The sequence below is a fragment of the Arthrobotrys flagrans genome, assembly GCF_004000055.1.
Source record: "Arthrobotrys flagrans strain CBS H-5679 chromosome Unknown unitig_0, whole genome shotgun sequence".
Classification (NCBI taxonomy): Eukaryota; Fungi; Ascomycota; class Orbiliomycetes; order Orbiliales; family Orbiliaceae; genus Arthrobotrys; species Arthrobotrys flagrans.
This window is the reverse complement of record NW_027137550.1, coordinates 1,724,868-1,740,450: the sequence shown is the minus strand read 5'-3', so window position 1 is coordinate 1,740,450 and position 15,583 is coordinate 1,724,868. Positions and strand designations below refer to the sequence as shown.

Genomic DNA, 15,583 nt, shown 5'->3' with positions numbered 1-15,583 from the left:
ATTATCAGTCTCGCTTTCGTACACATCGAAGCGAGCCGCACCTTGTGGTCAGGAAAAACCACAAAAATTCGGGTAACCGTGCCTTCGCTAAGTTCCGGACGGAGAAATAGCATGCAAAGGACGGAAAAAGAACAAAACACCAGAAGAAAAAGAAAACATCTTAATACCGGTATATATACATGATATGAAGTATAGCTGCATGCATCCCGTAGGAAAGTATACCCGCGGGTTCGAGTATCTACCCGGTAGCTCCAGATAGCTCTGGGGGTTTCTTTCTTTCTTTCTTTTTTTTTCTTTCTTTTTTTTTCTTTCAATGTATCTTTCTTTCCTTTTTAGTTAGATAAGCTTAATTTTCATCCTATAGCTAGGGTATAGCATAATCGAAGCTAGTGATGCGCATGCTGTGGCGTCTTCGCCCTCTTCACTTTGGGGGATCTGCATTGCAGCGGGAGTGCTTTTTTCTAAATACTTACTGGACTATAGCTAGTTACTAAACCCTTTTTCAATCATCAGGACATACTGATCGGACTTGGAATTGTGGTTTTTGGGAAGAGGATTAATATGAGGTATATGTTTCACAAATTGAAAAGACGAAAATAGGATTATGCTTGAGACGAAGATTATTCCCGTGTCATGTCAGTAATAACAATGATCCTCTTTAAGAGAATGGGATTAAGCATTTCGACATAACGGGCCTTTTTTGCCCTTAGGAGTCTTTTGATCGAGTTATTCTCCATTCTGGATGTGGAGAACTGGAGCTATCGATCGAGCGGTTGAGCTATGACCGGTGGGTAGCTAAGTAGCTATGGAGCTATGACCCTAGTCGGCTAGTTTCGGCTGAGAGCTCTTTGATAGCGTCCAATAGCTCTCATCAATGAGCCATTCACCTGTCGACTTGGATCTGTCGAAAACGAGGGTTTTCAGGAGGAGCCTGTTGCAATTTTTGCGTTGCGACTTTTTCTAAAATCTTCAGATTGTGGCTTGGCATTTTCAACCTCACGCTTCGAAATGGCCTGACGTCGATTTTGAAGCTTGCGCACATCCCGATTTTCCCAAGAAAAACAAGGACATCTTCAATTTAAGCTCGTGATAACCTGTCAAGGAAAAAAAAAAAAAGAATGCCAACATTTCAATCAAAACCCTTCCGTTCCTCCGCATGGGAGAATACCATTGCCGCAAAGTACCGCCGACACCTTAAGCGGCATCCCTTCGCCCTATTCGGTCTACCCTTCATATTGACCATGGTTGCTGGTGCTTTCTTCCTTACTCCTGCCCAGGCTCTGCGATATGAGAAACATGATCGGAAAGTTAGGAAGGTATGCGTTCTTGTACCACCATATTGATTCTACAACGGTGTGTGTTTTTGGTCTGGTTTGGTGCATTTGATGGCTGATTTATTTTTGGCTTGTAGATGACCCAGGAAGAGGCTTTGGGAATGCAGAAGGATAGAAGGGGGGTGGATATCAACGAGGAGTATTATGTATGTTTCCGACCTCCGTTACTATATTTCTTATAGAAGTGGGAAAACTAATTTACAAACAAAAAAAAACAGCGTCTGATGGGTAAGGACCTCGACAGTTGGGAACAGAAGCGGGTAGAGCGATTACCTGGTGAAAGCGAGAACCTATGGGACCGATCAAAATAAAGGTTCCAAAAGGCACAATAGGTTGATAAACTTAAAATGTTCAAAAACTAGCATGCACGGTGAAAATGGAGTTTTGGGAGTCGATTCATTGGTCTATACTCTGCATTGCGTTTGACGTAAATACTTCTAGCATAGGGTTGATATCTCGTGGGCGTATATATACACAGACGAATCTTAAGAATTAACATACCTGCCTATTCTCTTCACTGGGATGCATTCTCATCTTTAGGTACCTCACCGTTGGTTGAGGCCTCCTTTGATTGACTCTCTACCTCTGTCTTAGTCTCTGTCACCTCAGCTTGCACGGCTTCTGTCACCTCAGTTTGCACGGCTTCTGTCTCCGCCTTGGCGACGGTTGTTTCCACGGTCTGTGATTCAGATGGCAGGTACTCTGTCTCTACATCCACGACCGCATCTGCAGCCTCTGCTTGTGTGGCTTCGGCGTTTACGGCTCCTGAGTCCCCAGCCTCTGTCACACGTGCCAAACCCTCGATTATTTCCTGAGGCACGTCCACAGTTTCTGGCTTGTGAGCTCCTTCCTCGCTATTCAACCATCGTAGAACCTCGGCCTCTCTAGCGGACTCGAGAGATTTGTTTTCCTCTTTCTCCTTCGCAATCTTTTCTATTGTCTTTGACAGAGCCTCTGATGCCATTGACAGAGTAGCCTGAATTGTCGAAGGTTCTTCAGCAGATTGCATCAAACTCTTCGTCGTCGCCATCAAACTTTCAATGATATCCATCAAATTATGCGATGCATTAGTTTCCGGATCTGATTGCGGTTGTGTTGGGGGGTTTTGTTCCGTAACGCTCCTATCCACGAATTTGGTCTCAAAGGTCCAGTCTAGAATTTCGGGGAGCACATCTTTGACGTTGCACGAGGCTGCCCATCTGTCTGTTTGCTTGGCACAGGCGATGTCCCACGATGAAATGGCTTCGTGTGGCTGCTCGGTACCCCAACGGACTAATACTCGCCTACCGTAGACACCAAATGAAGGGTGGTGTTCTACAAGCAGGGTTTTGGTAACCTTGATTTTGATGAGTCGTTGAAGTCCGTGTGCGAAATCCTAGTAAAGGACAAGAAGCATGTCAGTCGAGACGAAGGCAAAGAAACGATCAAAGAAATCAGGAGGGGCAGAATTCTATCGACCAACCCGAGCGGAGTTCCTATTATCAAAACGGAATATCTTCTCCAGTGACCTTCCGCCCCTTGATATCTTCCAATTCTTGTGCACCATCACCATGGGCTTCAGTTCGTGCGGTAAGTAATGCGAGCTATATCCCAATTCCACGTTTATTAAGTCCGTGCTCTTTACCGCGTGGGGGCCAAACTCCTTTGTTACAATATAAGAAGGGTTGAAACATAATCTCCGGATACTCTCAAGTACTCGTTCTGGTGGTGATGTCGGTTCTCTGTATAAAATGTGAACCTGTGTCGGCTTCCCCGGTAAGTCTGTCGGCCCCGGCTTGACAATACCGGTATATGCTTTAAATTCATTATAAAGCTCCTTCGCATCATCTCCGGTAGCCAGTGAGCGTCCTGCGTGGTATTTCATCCCGGTTTTGATATCGGTGAAGCGTAGCGGTGGGGCTCCTCCATCCGGGTTAACTCTGTCCCGGTTGATTTCGCTAATTACTTCATTTCTAACGACGTCGCTAGGTGTCATTTCCTTGTCCGGGGGAAGCCTGTAGTATTCTTCGATCTTGCCTACTTGGCTCAGTTTTCTGATTGGAGTACCACGGTCAGAGGTACTGTCTGTAGTTTCGGATGAGTACGGCCGCCTGCATGTTGTCTGTACCGATTGGCCAGCAGCTATTGGGTTTATCGACGGAAGCACCCTGTGGAATCCCGAAGACGGCTTCGGGAGGGTGCTGGTGCGCCGTCCGGCGCAGCGGAGAGCGTGCATGGCAGGTCGTACCCGGCAAGTTTCGTAGTATATCGGTTCCGTATCCAATTAATAACAAATTCTTCCCAGGTGAACCGTTCTATTGGTAGAAGGAACAGATTGGCACGTTGTCGCCGTTATGTATGCACCGTCCGTTCTATAGATCTAGCGGGGTAAGGTATGGGGTCGTGTGAATGGTCGGATCACGGTTGATAATTAACGTCGATAGCCTGGAACTGCTATTTTGGGAGAGTCTGGATTAGTACATTGTACGAATTGAGCATGTGTCTACAGCCGGAATAACCATGGCGGGATGGTGGCCAATGGCTGGGTTTGATAGGTTGGTAGGTGGCGACCTACCGTGACGTCTATGGTGGGGTGCCTGCAGAATATATGCGGATGCACGGCGAATGTTGAATTGTGAGGTTCAAAATTTCAATGTTCGCGCGAAAAAACGACCACACGGCCAACACAATTTGTATCAAAGTCATTTTCAGTCACTTCATTAGATTCAATTGCTAGAGTCTTCGGCTACTGCTACTCCTTTAGATATTATATTAGATCTATGTGTATATACGTATATAGACAAGAAGGTATTTGTTATTTGTTGTTTTATTTCTTTGTTTGGTCTTTTTGCTATTTAGGTGCAGTATATACAAGCCCAATGGAATCCAAAAGTTTAACGCACAAACGCCAACCAACCAGTTCGGATTCTACCTCGTACAGTGTTCCCGCTGCTCCAGATAACGCCCTTTAATATATAAGGTTTCTTCGCAAAGCGATAATGAAATAAAATAAAAAGCACCCCGAGCGAGAGAAAAAGTAATGACAGGAAAAGTGATATCCTTCTTTTAGTGTGGCGATTCCCGTGTGAAAAATAAAACAAAATGAGACTCCGATAACGACAGACGAAACACCGCTGCTCTAGTGGTGATCTCAGTATGATTTCCCGCCCTGCGGCTCTGATACTCTGTGTCCATGTACAAAGAAAGCAAGGTTGGGTCGGGGGTATGGGTATAATATCTCCAACCATGGGAGATCCTCATGCATCGAATGAGGTAAAGAAATGACAAAAACCAAACAACGTATGACCTGTTATGTTTTGAAATGCAAGATCAATCAAGATGTCGCTGTTTTAAAACAGGTTCTGAACATAGTCAGCGAGCTGAGCAGCCTCAGGGTTCCTGTCATAGTTCAATGCAGTGAAGACATCGTTGAAGTGTTCGTTGATGTCCATGGCATTAGCCATCTTTCGTGGTTCAGCAGCAGCATTGGCGGTTGGGAGGAGGATGGAGTCGGAGGGGTATGTAGCATAATGGCTGAACATGTGAGAGTAGACCCCAGACCTGAGTTCTGTTGGGGTTCTGGGGCTCTCATCCTCGGACATGGTCTCTGGAGAGCCAGCAAGCGAGGAAGTTGGTGAGACAATGTCGTCGAATTGGTTGGTTGGTGATTCGCATGTAAGAGCGGCTGGGCTAACATAGTGGTCGGCCCCAGCGGTTTCCAGTTTGATGGGAGTGACTGGGTCCTCAACCTTGAATGCGGCAGACATGGCAGTGGAACCGTTGGAGATACCTTGCAGCTGCAGTTGGAGATGGACGGAACGGGTTTTGTAAGTGGTGCATTCTTTTTCAATGGCACCGATCTTGGCTTTCAAGGCTTTGTTTTCGTCCAACGCGGCCTGGAGGTCCCTGTAGAGTTGGTCTTGCTGGGCCTGCTTTCGTTGGCGGGAGGTCTCAGCAGCTTTTCGGTTTCTGATCACACGCTCATAGGCACGTTGTTGCTTTTCAGCCTCTGTCTTGGCACGTTTCCTGGATATCACATATTAGATATTTTTTCCCCATCACATGGAACAGGTTTAATAAAATACCTTGGTGGGAGATTAGTGGTGGGAGGGGTAAGTTGTCTGCCCCACGGCTGTCTCCGCTTCTTCTGAGGCGAATCGGGTGGGAGAGAGCAGCTCTCTGTTGGTTCGGTCTTAATGACAATTTCATTGTGGCTGGGGGTTGAGCAGGCGGTTGAAGAGGTTGCGTTGGAGAGCGTGTTGTTGCTGTTGGCGTCAACGTTGGAACCGAAGTCCCATGCGGTAGACGGGTCCATGAACAGGTCGTGATGTTCCATGCCAGAGGCAAAACTGGCTCTCATTCCTCGAAGTTCAGCTTCCAAGGCCGCTTTGGTGGCAGCCTCCGTCTCCTCCAGGGTGGGTTCGCCAAAGCCTGGGAAGACGGCGGATTGATAGTAAAGATCCAGGTCGAAATCCATTTTTGATATTAACGGCAGGGGATAGAGTACTTCTGAAACCGAAACCTTGGTGTGGAAAAAGGCCCTTGCCGTTTCGGCTAATAAACCAGCTACCACACAGGTAAAAAAAGGAAAGAAAAAGAGAAAAACGTCGGGTGCTTGTTGGTAGCTTGGTAGGAGCTATGGGGAGCTTCCCTTCGCAGCTTAGAGGCAAAAGGGCTACGGCCGCAACCGAGTCCAGATAAACACGAAGACAGGAGAGAGACGAGAGCAGAGGACGAGGGAAATAAGGGAGATGCGGGTCCTTCGCTGGCACAAAACGGGCTTTTCGAGGTAGAGGGAGTAAAAAGGAAGGAGAGATGACGATCGGAGAATTTGGGGTTTATAGAAGCTGAGAGTGGACAAGTGGAGAGAGAAGTATAACAGTGCTCATGAAAGATCGAAATTGGGGAATTAGACAATAACTATTAGAAGTATAATAGCCGGGTGGGTGTGACGAGCTCGAGATATTTGTGTTCAAAGTGAGAGCTACGCTTCCTACGCTATATACTCGAATTGTCTCGCGAGCGGTTGATCCCGTATGATAATAATGAACGGGGTGAGAATGGTTTTTTTTTCTCGTTCGAAGCTTCGGCTGATTCCTGATCGTCTGCAATTAAGCGATAACCAGATTATATATGAATCGATGATATAGAAGTATATCAAGATGGGTAGAGAGTAAGATAGTAAAGTAGAGTAGAGTGGTGGTGGTGATTAAGATTAAGAGATGCTCGATGCAATCAAATGTTGATGCTTGAGATGCAAATGCTGATTCGAGGGAGAGGGACAGAAGGCTGCAGTTATATAAAAGTGAGGAAGCACGAAAGAAGTCAGGAAATGTCTATATGCTCATAAAAAGGAAAGAAGACTGTCGACAATTACGATAGGCTCCGTGTTTGGACGCATACCATTGGCCTTTTGGGATATCATCCTAACCATGGTGTGGCATCGAGGGTTCGCGACCTTATACGCAATCCCGGCCCTGTCCAGGCTGATCCGTTGCCCCCAGTTTTCTCTGCTTTTTTTTGTTATTTTGTTATTTCATTTTTATTTTAACAAATTCTAAATACAGTCACTGCTTCAGACACTGTTGGTGATATTTTTACAATGCGTATACACGAAAAATAACAATCTCCAACTTTTTCCGTTAACCTCTCAGGTGTTATGTCTCGTCTGGTGGTGTTGGGCTCGCTACTGTTGCGAGGGGTGTTAAATCTAGTATAGTCTCGGTCTCGTAAAACCTCGACCTCGATCGGTATGTACTTCACAAAGTACATGTCGACACCATGTTGGATCTCCCCAATAGCGTCTAGCTAAAAGTCTCTACGGTTAGGATGGCATGTCTACAGCCATTGGCGGCATTGGCCTCGGTGCGCAAACGGTGGGCCCTGTCAAATGCAGCCAGCTTGGTTCTGGAAAGGCACAATCCTTTTGTTCAACTTTTTTCTTTCCTATCGATACAAGTAATAATCTAGCTCTGTTAAGTCCTGCGCGGCGCCGTAAATGGGCTACTTCTTCCGGTCGATAGCTGCCATCGACTGGGGCCGTCTTGTCGATGGGATTATTGGGCCCTCTGCAGCTCTACGTGTAGACACTAAAGGACCATCGTCACCGACATGCATTCCAAGCATGAATGTGACTAACTCGCATCAGGTAAGGACATGCTCCCATGCCCCTCCTTTAGCCTCGTCGTTTATTACTCTGCAGGGAAACAATCCAACATTTCCCAGAAACGATTTTTGAACAGGTTTAGATGCAAAATCTAATGGTCGGTATAATTTCCATTACATTTGCTTGTCCCTGGTATTATGAACCTTAAAAAAATATATATATAAAAAAATAAAATAAAAAGTTACCCTTTCTTCCAATATCAGATCCGTTTCCCCCATTATTTCCCCTCTCTGGTTCTGTTGGAGCAAACAATTCATGCAATTGCAATTGGAACCGCAGTACAATTGTATCAACTGGGAAGTTAACTTGACAATCGATACAATGTGGGGAGCTGGCCGCCACCCGGAGCTTGAGCTTTGAAGCTTGACCAGAAACCTTACCGACTTGGGTTGACCTTAATCCATTGAGCTCTGTGAAGAAGACAAGAAAAATAAACTACAAGACAAGCTTACAAGCTACCCACGAAAATTAAACCTTACTACTCAAGAAAATCCGAAAGTCAAAGAAAAAATAAAGAAGAGAGAACCGCCAAGGAATAAAAACCAATGGAAATTTACTAGTGTTGGCGATAGCTCGATTGGAGGCAGGATCCTAAAAAAAAAGTCCTGGCTCAGAAAGCACTAGCGCTAGTGCCATATCCACGTTAGCGATCCGAGACTGCGGCTACAAATTCCCTGTCTCCTTCGAGCCTCGGAGGCCATGCCTTTCGCTTCCAGCATTTGGCTCGTGCGGGTTGTTCAACGGCTTACCCATACTCACAGGATAACACCCCGTTCGCACCATTGAAACAGACCCTCGAAAGCGGTAGGTGTAGCAAAAATTGGTGATGTTTCTACTGGGTTTGAGGTTGCATTTGCATCCGTGTTAGAAACGAGTTTGGTCGATTGTCTCGATTTTGAAGCTGTTGGCCCTCGCCCATCATACATCATCGAATGTTGGAATACACTACTAATTTTATTCCCACGGGACAATTACAATACAAAACATTCAAACAGAATCTCACGCCTTCTGAAAATAATCCTGTTTCGAAACGGAGTCTCGAATCATTAAAACAAAACTTTTGAGTTTTCAAACTCGGTTTAAAAATAAGTTGCAGCGCTTCATGCGATTTACATGTTCCCTATAACATAACCAACTCCGTCGACTCGGAGTGATAATGGGCTCTGAGTCGAATCCGGAGCACCGCTGAATCGATGAATCCGTCGATGGCATCTGTCATGTCAAGAATCGATCGAAAGTGTCGGCATCGGCAATAAAACTATGTAAAGTCTGTCTTAAACGTATAATCCTAAAAATGCCCAAAAGTGAATATCGAGGGTCGTCCTTGCCGACGCATATCCGCTATTATCGCATAGCGTGGATTGATACGGACTGCTCTTTCCCCTCCATATGTCGACTTCGAAGATCTTCTCGAAGCTCTGTTAGACGCATTGAAGGTAGTAACCCTTCCGTGGTCCGAATAAGGATCTGTACACTATTGTTCTTTCCCCGGAAATTCGGAGGGTACTACTAGTCCTGTTCGGCTCGGAATAACAAGCTCGGGTGTCCAGGGTGGGGTTCTGGTATTGAGGTAGCGCCATATGTTAAGACGGAAGAGGCAACCAGAAAACGAATCGGGCAATTATTCGGGTGTGCTGGGCAAAAGAGAACAAAACGTCTACATGTCTTCTGTAGACGCCTGCCCGAATGCTGATTGAAGAACATCGTGGGAAAAGCATCCGGCCAAGCGCGGGTTATTACATTATGCCATCTACTATAGCTTGTACCGGGTACCCCAGGATATGCGTACAACTTTATTGTCTGTCAAGTATGTAGTCGACAGGATTGAACTTAAGGGTTTAGTACAGTGGAGACGCACTATCAAGGGGGAGCTTTCAAGCTACATGTAAGTCCAGTTAACCTCGATGGGGCGCTAACTAGCGGGCCGGGGGTAGCTAGTAGTAGCTTAGCTATACCCTCAAGTTTACGAGCTCTTAGCTAGAAACATAATCGATTACCCTATCGATAGCGAAATATCATGGCCACTTTGACAATAATCGACATTATCGTGCTATAGTTCCTCAATTGATCGTTAGTTAACCATTAAGATGGCTGGTGGCTTGCGAGAAAAACCAAAAATCCCCCGACCGGTTGCAACCGGCGAGACGGGAGTGGAGACTTTCGGTATATACCTTTTTTTTTTTCTTTGTGGCGACGTATTCGAATCTTGATGATATATGTGTCTAGACATCTACGAACATTTTCGAGTCCGTAGACGGTAGACGGTAGTATTTGGAACTGTACGGACGGCACAGAGGTGGGTTCTGCGGCAGAGTCCTATTTCGCTCCACGTGTACCGTAGCTATTATTGCACTCAATTACCGATACAAGTCACCAAAAACATTACATTACGTTCTTTGCTTTCCATTGCATTGCAAGCAGACAGGAAGTAAACGGTAATTGCAATTGATAATTAATACCGTCGATGGCGATGCAATGAGGCCCTCAGCTCTTGCAATATGCAATGCCCTGCTCAATTGCTCGATCCTACAGTCAGGTTAATGCAAAGCAGATTTATGTCTGGGTGGAACCCTGTGGTTGAGTGACAGTGGCTGCATGAAGCAGAAGAGGCTGTGGCTAGCAGCAGCAGCTCTCCCATGTCAAAAAAAACCCTTGTTCATGCCTGCTGCCAGCTCCTAATCTGATCCGATCCTAAGCTCTAAAGCTAAAGCTGTCGCTCACGACCAGGCCAGGGTAGCTCCAAGCTCCCACAGTCTATTCTTCACCGCTTTGCTTTGCCTCAGAGAAGAAAAAAATAAAAGGTGAACGGCTATGCAAGTACGAAGGGACGTGAACTAAGACTTAGCTTGGTGAACCGAGCTCTCTTGACAGCAGATATTTTGTTTTGCTGTGTGACAACACAACCAGCCATGCATAATCCTCCCAGGATGAAAGACATGTCGACATCTAGCATTTAATCTACTATCTTTTAGCTTTTCACCCATGATATCATCCGACCTCTGCCATTTCAACTGAAACGTAACTCTGAATCGAGGATTGTAACGGTCATCCGATCAAGTGGAGCCGGTTAAGATACCTCAACAGTATTGGATTGTTTCTCGTTAATTACGTTTCACGTTATGTGGCTGGTTCATATCGAATCAGTAGCGAGATCTAGAGTCGACTAGATAACTCGAATGGCGATGGCTAGACAATCCTAATAATACACATCGCATCGATCGCTGCCAGCTTTGTTCATGCGAAGGTTGGCGATTGGCCCATTCCGAAGTCCATTTGTTGCTTGTCTTACTGTTTAAGGGTTCGTTCCCATGGATATATTATCATAGTGCTTCAATCGAACCAGGAAGTATGTCTTTCGAGCCGAGGCATATGTTCATGCCTCTGTTGCATATTATTGCAGTACCGCCATTCTGCAGACAATTAATTGCAGGGTTCGTTCGGTAGGCCCCGAGTAGCTTAGTACTAATTGAATGGTTTATCTCTATCCAATCTCGAAGTAATACAATATTGTTGCATTTTGGTAGACGATATCTCTATCGGAGTGTTGGCCAACGGTCCGGACGTCCGCGTGGAAGATTAAATCGCCCGATTCGGATTCTATACAAATTAAAATATAATTGTAAATGCCGTATATCAAACCATGCCGTATGATGGATTGTGGGCTGGCCCCGAAAGAAAAGGCATCGCCATCAAGGCATTCCTCTATCTGATATCGTTGTCTCGATCTCGTTAACGCTCCGCAAAACTACACCATGCCTCCCTTCTCTACGCTTCTCTACTCGAGGAAGAGTAGAATCATTCATTCATACACTAATTCCCCTTCATACCTACGAGCTACAATCCACCACTTGAATAATCTCAAAAGCCACATCCTCCGAACGAATCATGTCTATCCCCTCACCCAGCGTGACAATACCAGAGATGTACCCATCGGGGAATACTGGATGTGGCGAGTCGGCCTGATGCTCGTGTCCGCCTGAGCCTTTACTGCAATGTGCGTGGGGGGTTATCTACTCGGGAAGAAAAGGCGTCGAGAGGAAGAAAATGAAAAGGTTGATATTACGGGTTTGAATGCGAGACATCGGCTGAGGTCATTCGGACTACAAAAGTCAAGCTTCTGGGGCTCGAGGACGAGGGCGCTACTAAAGGCCCTTTGAAATCAAGGATGTAGAATCGTCTATGCGGAAGGTGGTCGAAGATCAGGTACCCCTCCATGGTAATGGATTCTCGAAGCCGACTTCGAAACGTACTTCGGAAAGCTGAAGTCGTAAACGGTTTGTATCACTACGCGGCACCACCACTTTATCCACCCCGGGGTTCCTTGAAGAGATGGTCGAACGGGCAAGCGGCGAACCTAAAAAAGAAACAAAGAAGTTAGTGTTACGATAAACTCGTTTTTCGTGCCCATGTGCTGACGATATCATATATGCCTAGGCTCGGGCGGTTCCATGGGGAGAAATGCGGGGCCGTCATGCATTTATGCCCGATAATCCCAAATTTGCGGAATATGAACACCCATGGGATGAATACGCTGGTAACATCGATGTAGTCATGCGTTCTCTAAATCTCAGAGAACTTCTCTGGAAGAATGAGGCTACCCGACTACATAGGGGGAGACTTATATATTACGAGGATCAGTGGAAGGAGGTTGCAAGGCTGCAGGGGTATGATTTTCCAACTATGAAGCCATATGAAAAGGGAACTATGGCCAGCTATAGGCCGAACCAGGCAGGCAAATACCAAGCCGGCCTATGAAAAGAGGGCCGGGTGGGCTATTCCTCCCCGACGAACAGACGTTTCGGGAGATAAATGAAGTGGGAGAAACACTGGTTAACCTCACGACGGAAATACCAGGCGTGGCTCCGATGCTTGATGTCGAGCCACCTGGAGATGGGAGAAATCCTCGTGGGAGAGCCGACTTGGACGCATGACAAAACCTTTTGGTCAACAAGAGACCGACCCGGCTTCTGAATGAGACTGTAAAACTTGAAGGATGTTCGGATTAATGATAAACGGTAGGCTTCGAAAGGTTTGTTTGTATCCAGCTCTACGAGGCTTGGCTAACAATTGTCTCGTAGGTCTGAAATAGTCCATGAGGATTTTTATGCGCAGTATGCATATGCACACACTAGACACAAAGTGGGGAAGTCCCTGCCGCCGTTAGTAAGTTAAACCGTTAATCGAGTGATCATCCTGGTTATGTCTTGGATACTGATTCTTTTTGGTAGCGGCGAATGGTAAAGATGAGTAAGAATTGTATTGAATACTACACGAGGTACCGGTTTTCGATGCAAGTGGTACCACTGTGGGTAGGGGTTCGTTTGTCGATTTCCAAGTACTAAGTACCTAGGTAGTCTAGTCCGTAGGATTGGTTAAGACAAAAGAACATGCGCATATGGTTCAAAGGGGTTAGGATATAAGATTCTGAAATCAAAGAAGAATCCAATAGGTCTAACTTTTCAGTACTGTAGTTCCTTCGTCGAGTTTGGTATGTCTACAAGCCTCCCAACCCTTGAGGCCTCTTTGGTGTTGGCAATGTTGCAAAGAAATACCACAATTCCAACACTATTTTGAATACAACCTTGACCGACTATCTACTCCGTCTACTGTTTCCACCCGTGAATCTCTGCATCGATGCTCTTTCTAAACTCCTGCTGGTCCTCACTCATCCGTAAGAAAATTTTATACTTGGCATCTAATAATGCAAGCTCGTATTTATCCCTCGTAGCTTCCACCATCTTCGCAGGCTTCGATAACCTATCCATGATCCCCCATAGACCCTCAGTTTTTCCATTAGCATCTGCACTGGCTGCTTTTGCTCCCAGCATTGCAGATCCCAGTACGACAGCTGCGTCGATATACCGTGGTATTGCGACGGGTAGCCTTGTAGCATTTGCAATCAACGACATTAAGATCGGATTCCGGCATTGTCCACCGGACATAAATATCGTCTTGATCGTGTGGCCAGACTCATTCATTGCCGAGATAATATGACGAGTTTGCTGGGCTATAAACTCCATTGCAGCGTAATATTGAAGCGCCAAGTCATTTATTGAAGTGTCCATGCTTAGGCCGATGATGGAGCCTCGCATTGTAGCATCGGCAATCGGGCTAGGGAACACCAACCGTTAGTTAAACGATTATCTAGTTCCTACGCGTAGGGCCCATAAGTTCGGGTTCGGATACATACCTTCGATTTCCATGGTGGTCGCCGTAGAAAAACATATGCCTTGCAATGTAACTGATGGTTGGCGCCTCCTGCTCAAACCTTAACTCCTCGAGTCTTGTGTTCAAGAGTTCATATACGCTTTGCCCCTTCTCCGTCGCCTGCGCCTTTGCGGCCGCATAACTTGGATGCGTCGTTAGAACGTGATTTAATAAGCTACCAGTGCTTGATTGACCACCTTCTGCCATCCAAAACTCCGGAAGAATAACATCCCGATAAGGCCCCCAAACTCCGGGAACAAATACTGGATCCTTCGACATAACGAGATGGCAAGTTGATGTTCCAGCGACGGCGGCTAAGCGGGTGAATGCTTGTTCTAAGTTGTTATTGGGTATCGATTCGTCAAGAAGCGGTTCTTGCAACTCGACTTTTGCTCCAACAGTTCCTATCACGTCGTCAACATCCCATATTATCGTCTACCAACCGATTTGCTGTTTCGTTTCGCATCTCTGTCAACTTACCAACCCAACCGGCATACGCATCAATAACACCACTTCCAATCTTCGTTCCCACCGGTAAACCGAGTTGCTCCGCCGCCTCTTTACACAGCCCACCAACCAACTCGCCCGCAGATAGTATCGTCCCAGTCTTCGCATACTAGTTAATATAAAACCACAACATCATGATCTCGAATTACGCTTCCAGTGATGGATATAACATAAGGAAACCGGGGGGATTCTAGAACGCCTACCTCACCGTGCACTCCTCCCATCCGCTTAAATCCGTCTTCGACCAGCTCCGGCAATCCAATGCTGTTCAAGAAATCCTCTTGCCAACCCTTTACGCTGCCGTCAATTCCAACGGGAACATAGCCCTGTTTGCACACGGCAGAGCAGAAGCTACGGGTCTCCTTCCCGCTAGCAATGTGTGTTAATGCATCCACTAGGTCGTAAAATTTGCAATCTCGGAATTTGTCAATTGGCATGTGGTTTTTAAGCCATAGAACCTTGGGTATTTCCATTTCGATTGACATTTTACCACCGACGTATTTGAGGAGTTTGTGGTTTGTGGCATTGATGGAAGCGGTTTCATCGGGACAGCGCTGTATGCGAATTGTCAGTATTGGTATTGATTGGTGTATATCATGTACGAGCATACGTGGTCCATCCATACTAGAGAGTTGATGTTTAGTACTATCTCTTTACTAGTTAACCGAAAGAATGGGCATGTTGGACATACGAATAACATTTCGTTCATGTTCTTCAAAGCCAGGACCAGCTACAGACACTGGTTTATCCGTGCTTTCGCTCAATACGGCCAATGAACAGGTAGCATCGAATCCAATACCCGTAACCTTCGAAGGGTCTACATTAGTTTTCGCAAGACATGTGCGAACACAATAGCATATCGACTCCCAAATGTTTGTAGTTGATTGTTCCTGATAAAAAGGGGCTTAGGATTAGTAAAACTGCCATGAATTGGAATTTTTGATGGCCCTCACATAATAATCGGCTCTTGGGTTCCATGTCCTAATTTCTTTTGAAACTTCGGCGAGGAGTTCACCCGTGAAATCGATAATGCAAGCTCGTGCGCTGCCGGTGCCGACGTCTACACCGACGGCGAAGGTATTTTTTGGGTCGGACATGTCGTGGGCGGAAACCTTTAATTAATTCTAACTTTTGTGATTAGATATCGACTGAAAGAGCTGGTTCGTGGTATATATGGTCCCCAAATATGGAGAAATTTGATATAGCCGTAATGTTTGGATTTATGCGGGGAATCAAATCCGGGGGAAGACTTGAGGGAGGGAAAAGGTGGTATTATATCGTAAAGGCGGCCGACATGTATGATATCAACGGTCGAGGACAATCAGCGAGCTGGTTCGGATTGATATGACAATCCGAGGTCGGCTCCAGTCCAGGGCAGCGACTAAGAGTT

At 46.0% G+C, this 15,583-nt stretch overlaps 4 protein-coding genes across 4 annotated transcripts; 1 reads left to right on the top strand and 3 right to left on the bottom strand.

Annotated features, from left to right (window-relative positions):
* Positions 1-1,118: 1,118 nt before the first annotated feature.
* DFL_003604 (uncharacterized protein) lies at positions 1,119-1,645 on the top strand (the record flags this gene model as incomplete). Its single annotated transcript, XM_067632566.1, has 3 exons — positions 1,119-1,316; positions 1,412-1,480; positions 1,553-1,645. 3 exons carry the CDS (start codon positions 1,119-1,121, stop codon positions 1,643-1,645), a joined length of 360 nt encoding a protein of 119 aa, XP_067490822.1.
* A 203-nt stretch (positions 1,646-1,848) lies between these two features.
* Positions 1,849-3,549, bottom strand: DFL_003603 (uncharacterized protein; the record flags this gene model as incomplete). The annotated part of the gene is made up of 2 exons (XM_067632565.1): positions 1,849-2,709; positions 2,797-3,549. 2 exons carry the CDS (start codon positions 3,547-3,549, stop codon positions 1,849-1,851), a joined length of 1,614 nt encoding a protein of 537 aa, XP_067490821.1.
* A 1,114-nt stretch (positions 3,550-4,663) lies between these two features.
* Positions 4,664-5,790, bottom strand: DFL_003602 (uncharacterized protein; the record flags this gene model as incomplete). Its single annotated transcript, XM_067632564.1, has 2 exons — positions 4,664-5,339; positions 5,399-5,790. The coding sequence occupies 2 exons, from the start codon at positions 5,788-5,790 to the stop codon at positions 4,664-4,666; spliced, it is 1,068 nt and encodes a 355-aa protein (XP_067490820.1).
* A 7,292-nt stretch (positions 5,791-13,082) lies between these two features.
* On the bottom strand, positions 13,083-15,290 carry DFL_003601 (uncharacterized protein; the record flags this gene model as incomplete). The annotated part of the gene is made up of 7 exons (XM_067632563.1): positions 13,083-13,590; positions 13,670-14,090; positions 14,167-14,302; positions 14,397-14,747; positions 14,804-14,817; positions 14,885-15,083; positions 15,147-15,290. 7 exons carry the CDS (start codon positions 15,288-15,290, stop codon positions 13,083-13,085), a joined length of 1,773 nt encoding a protein of 590 aa, XP_067490819.1.
* Positions 15,291-15,583: the final 293 nt, after the last annotated feature.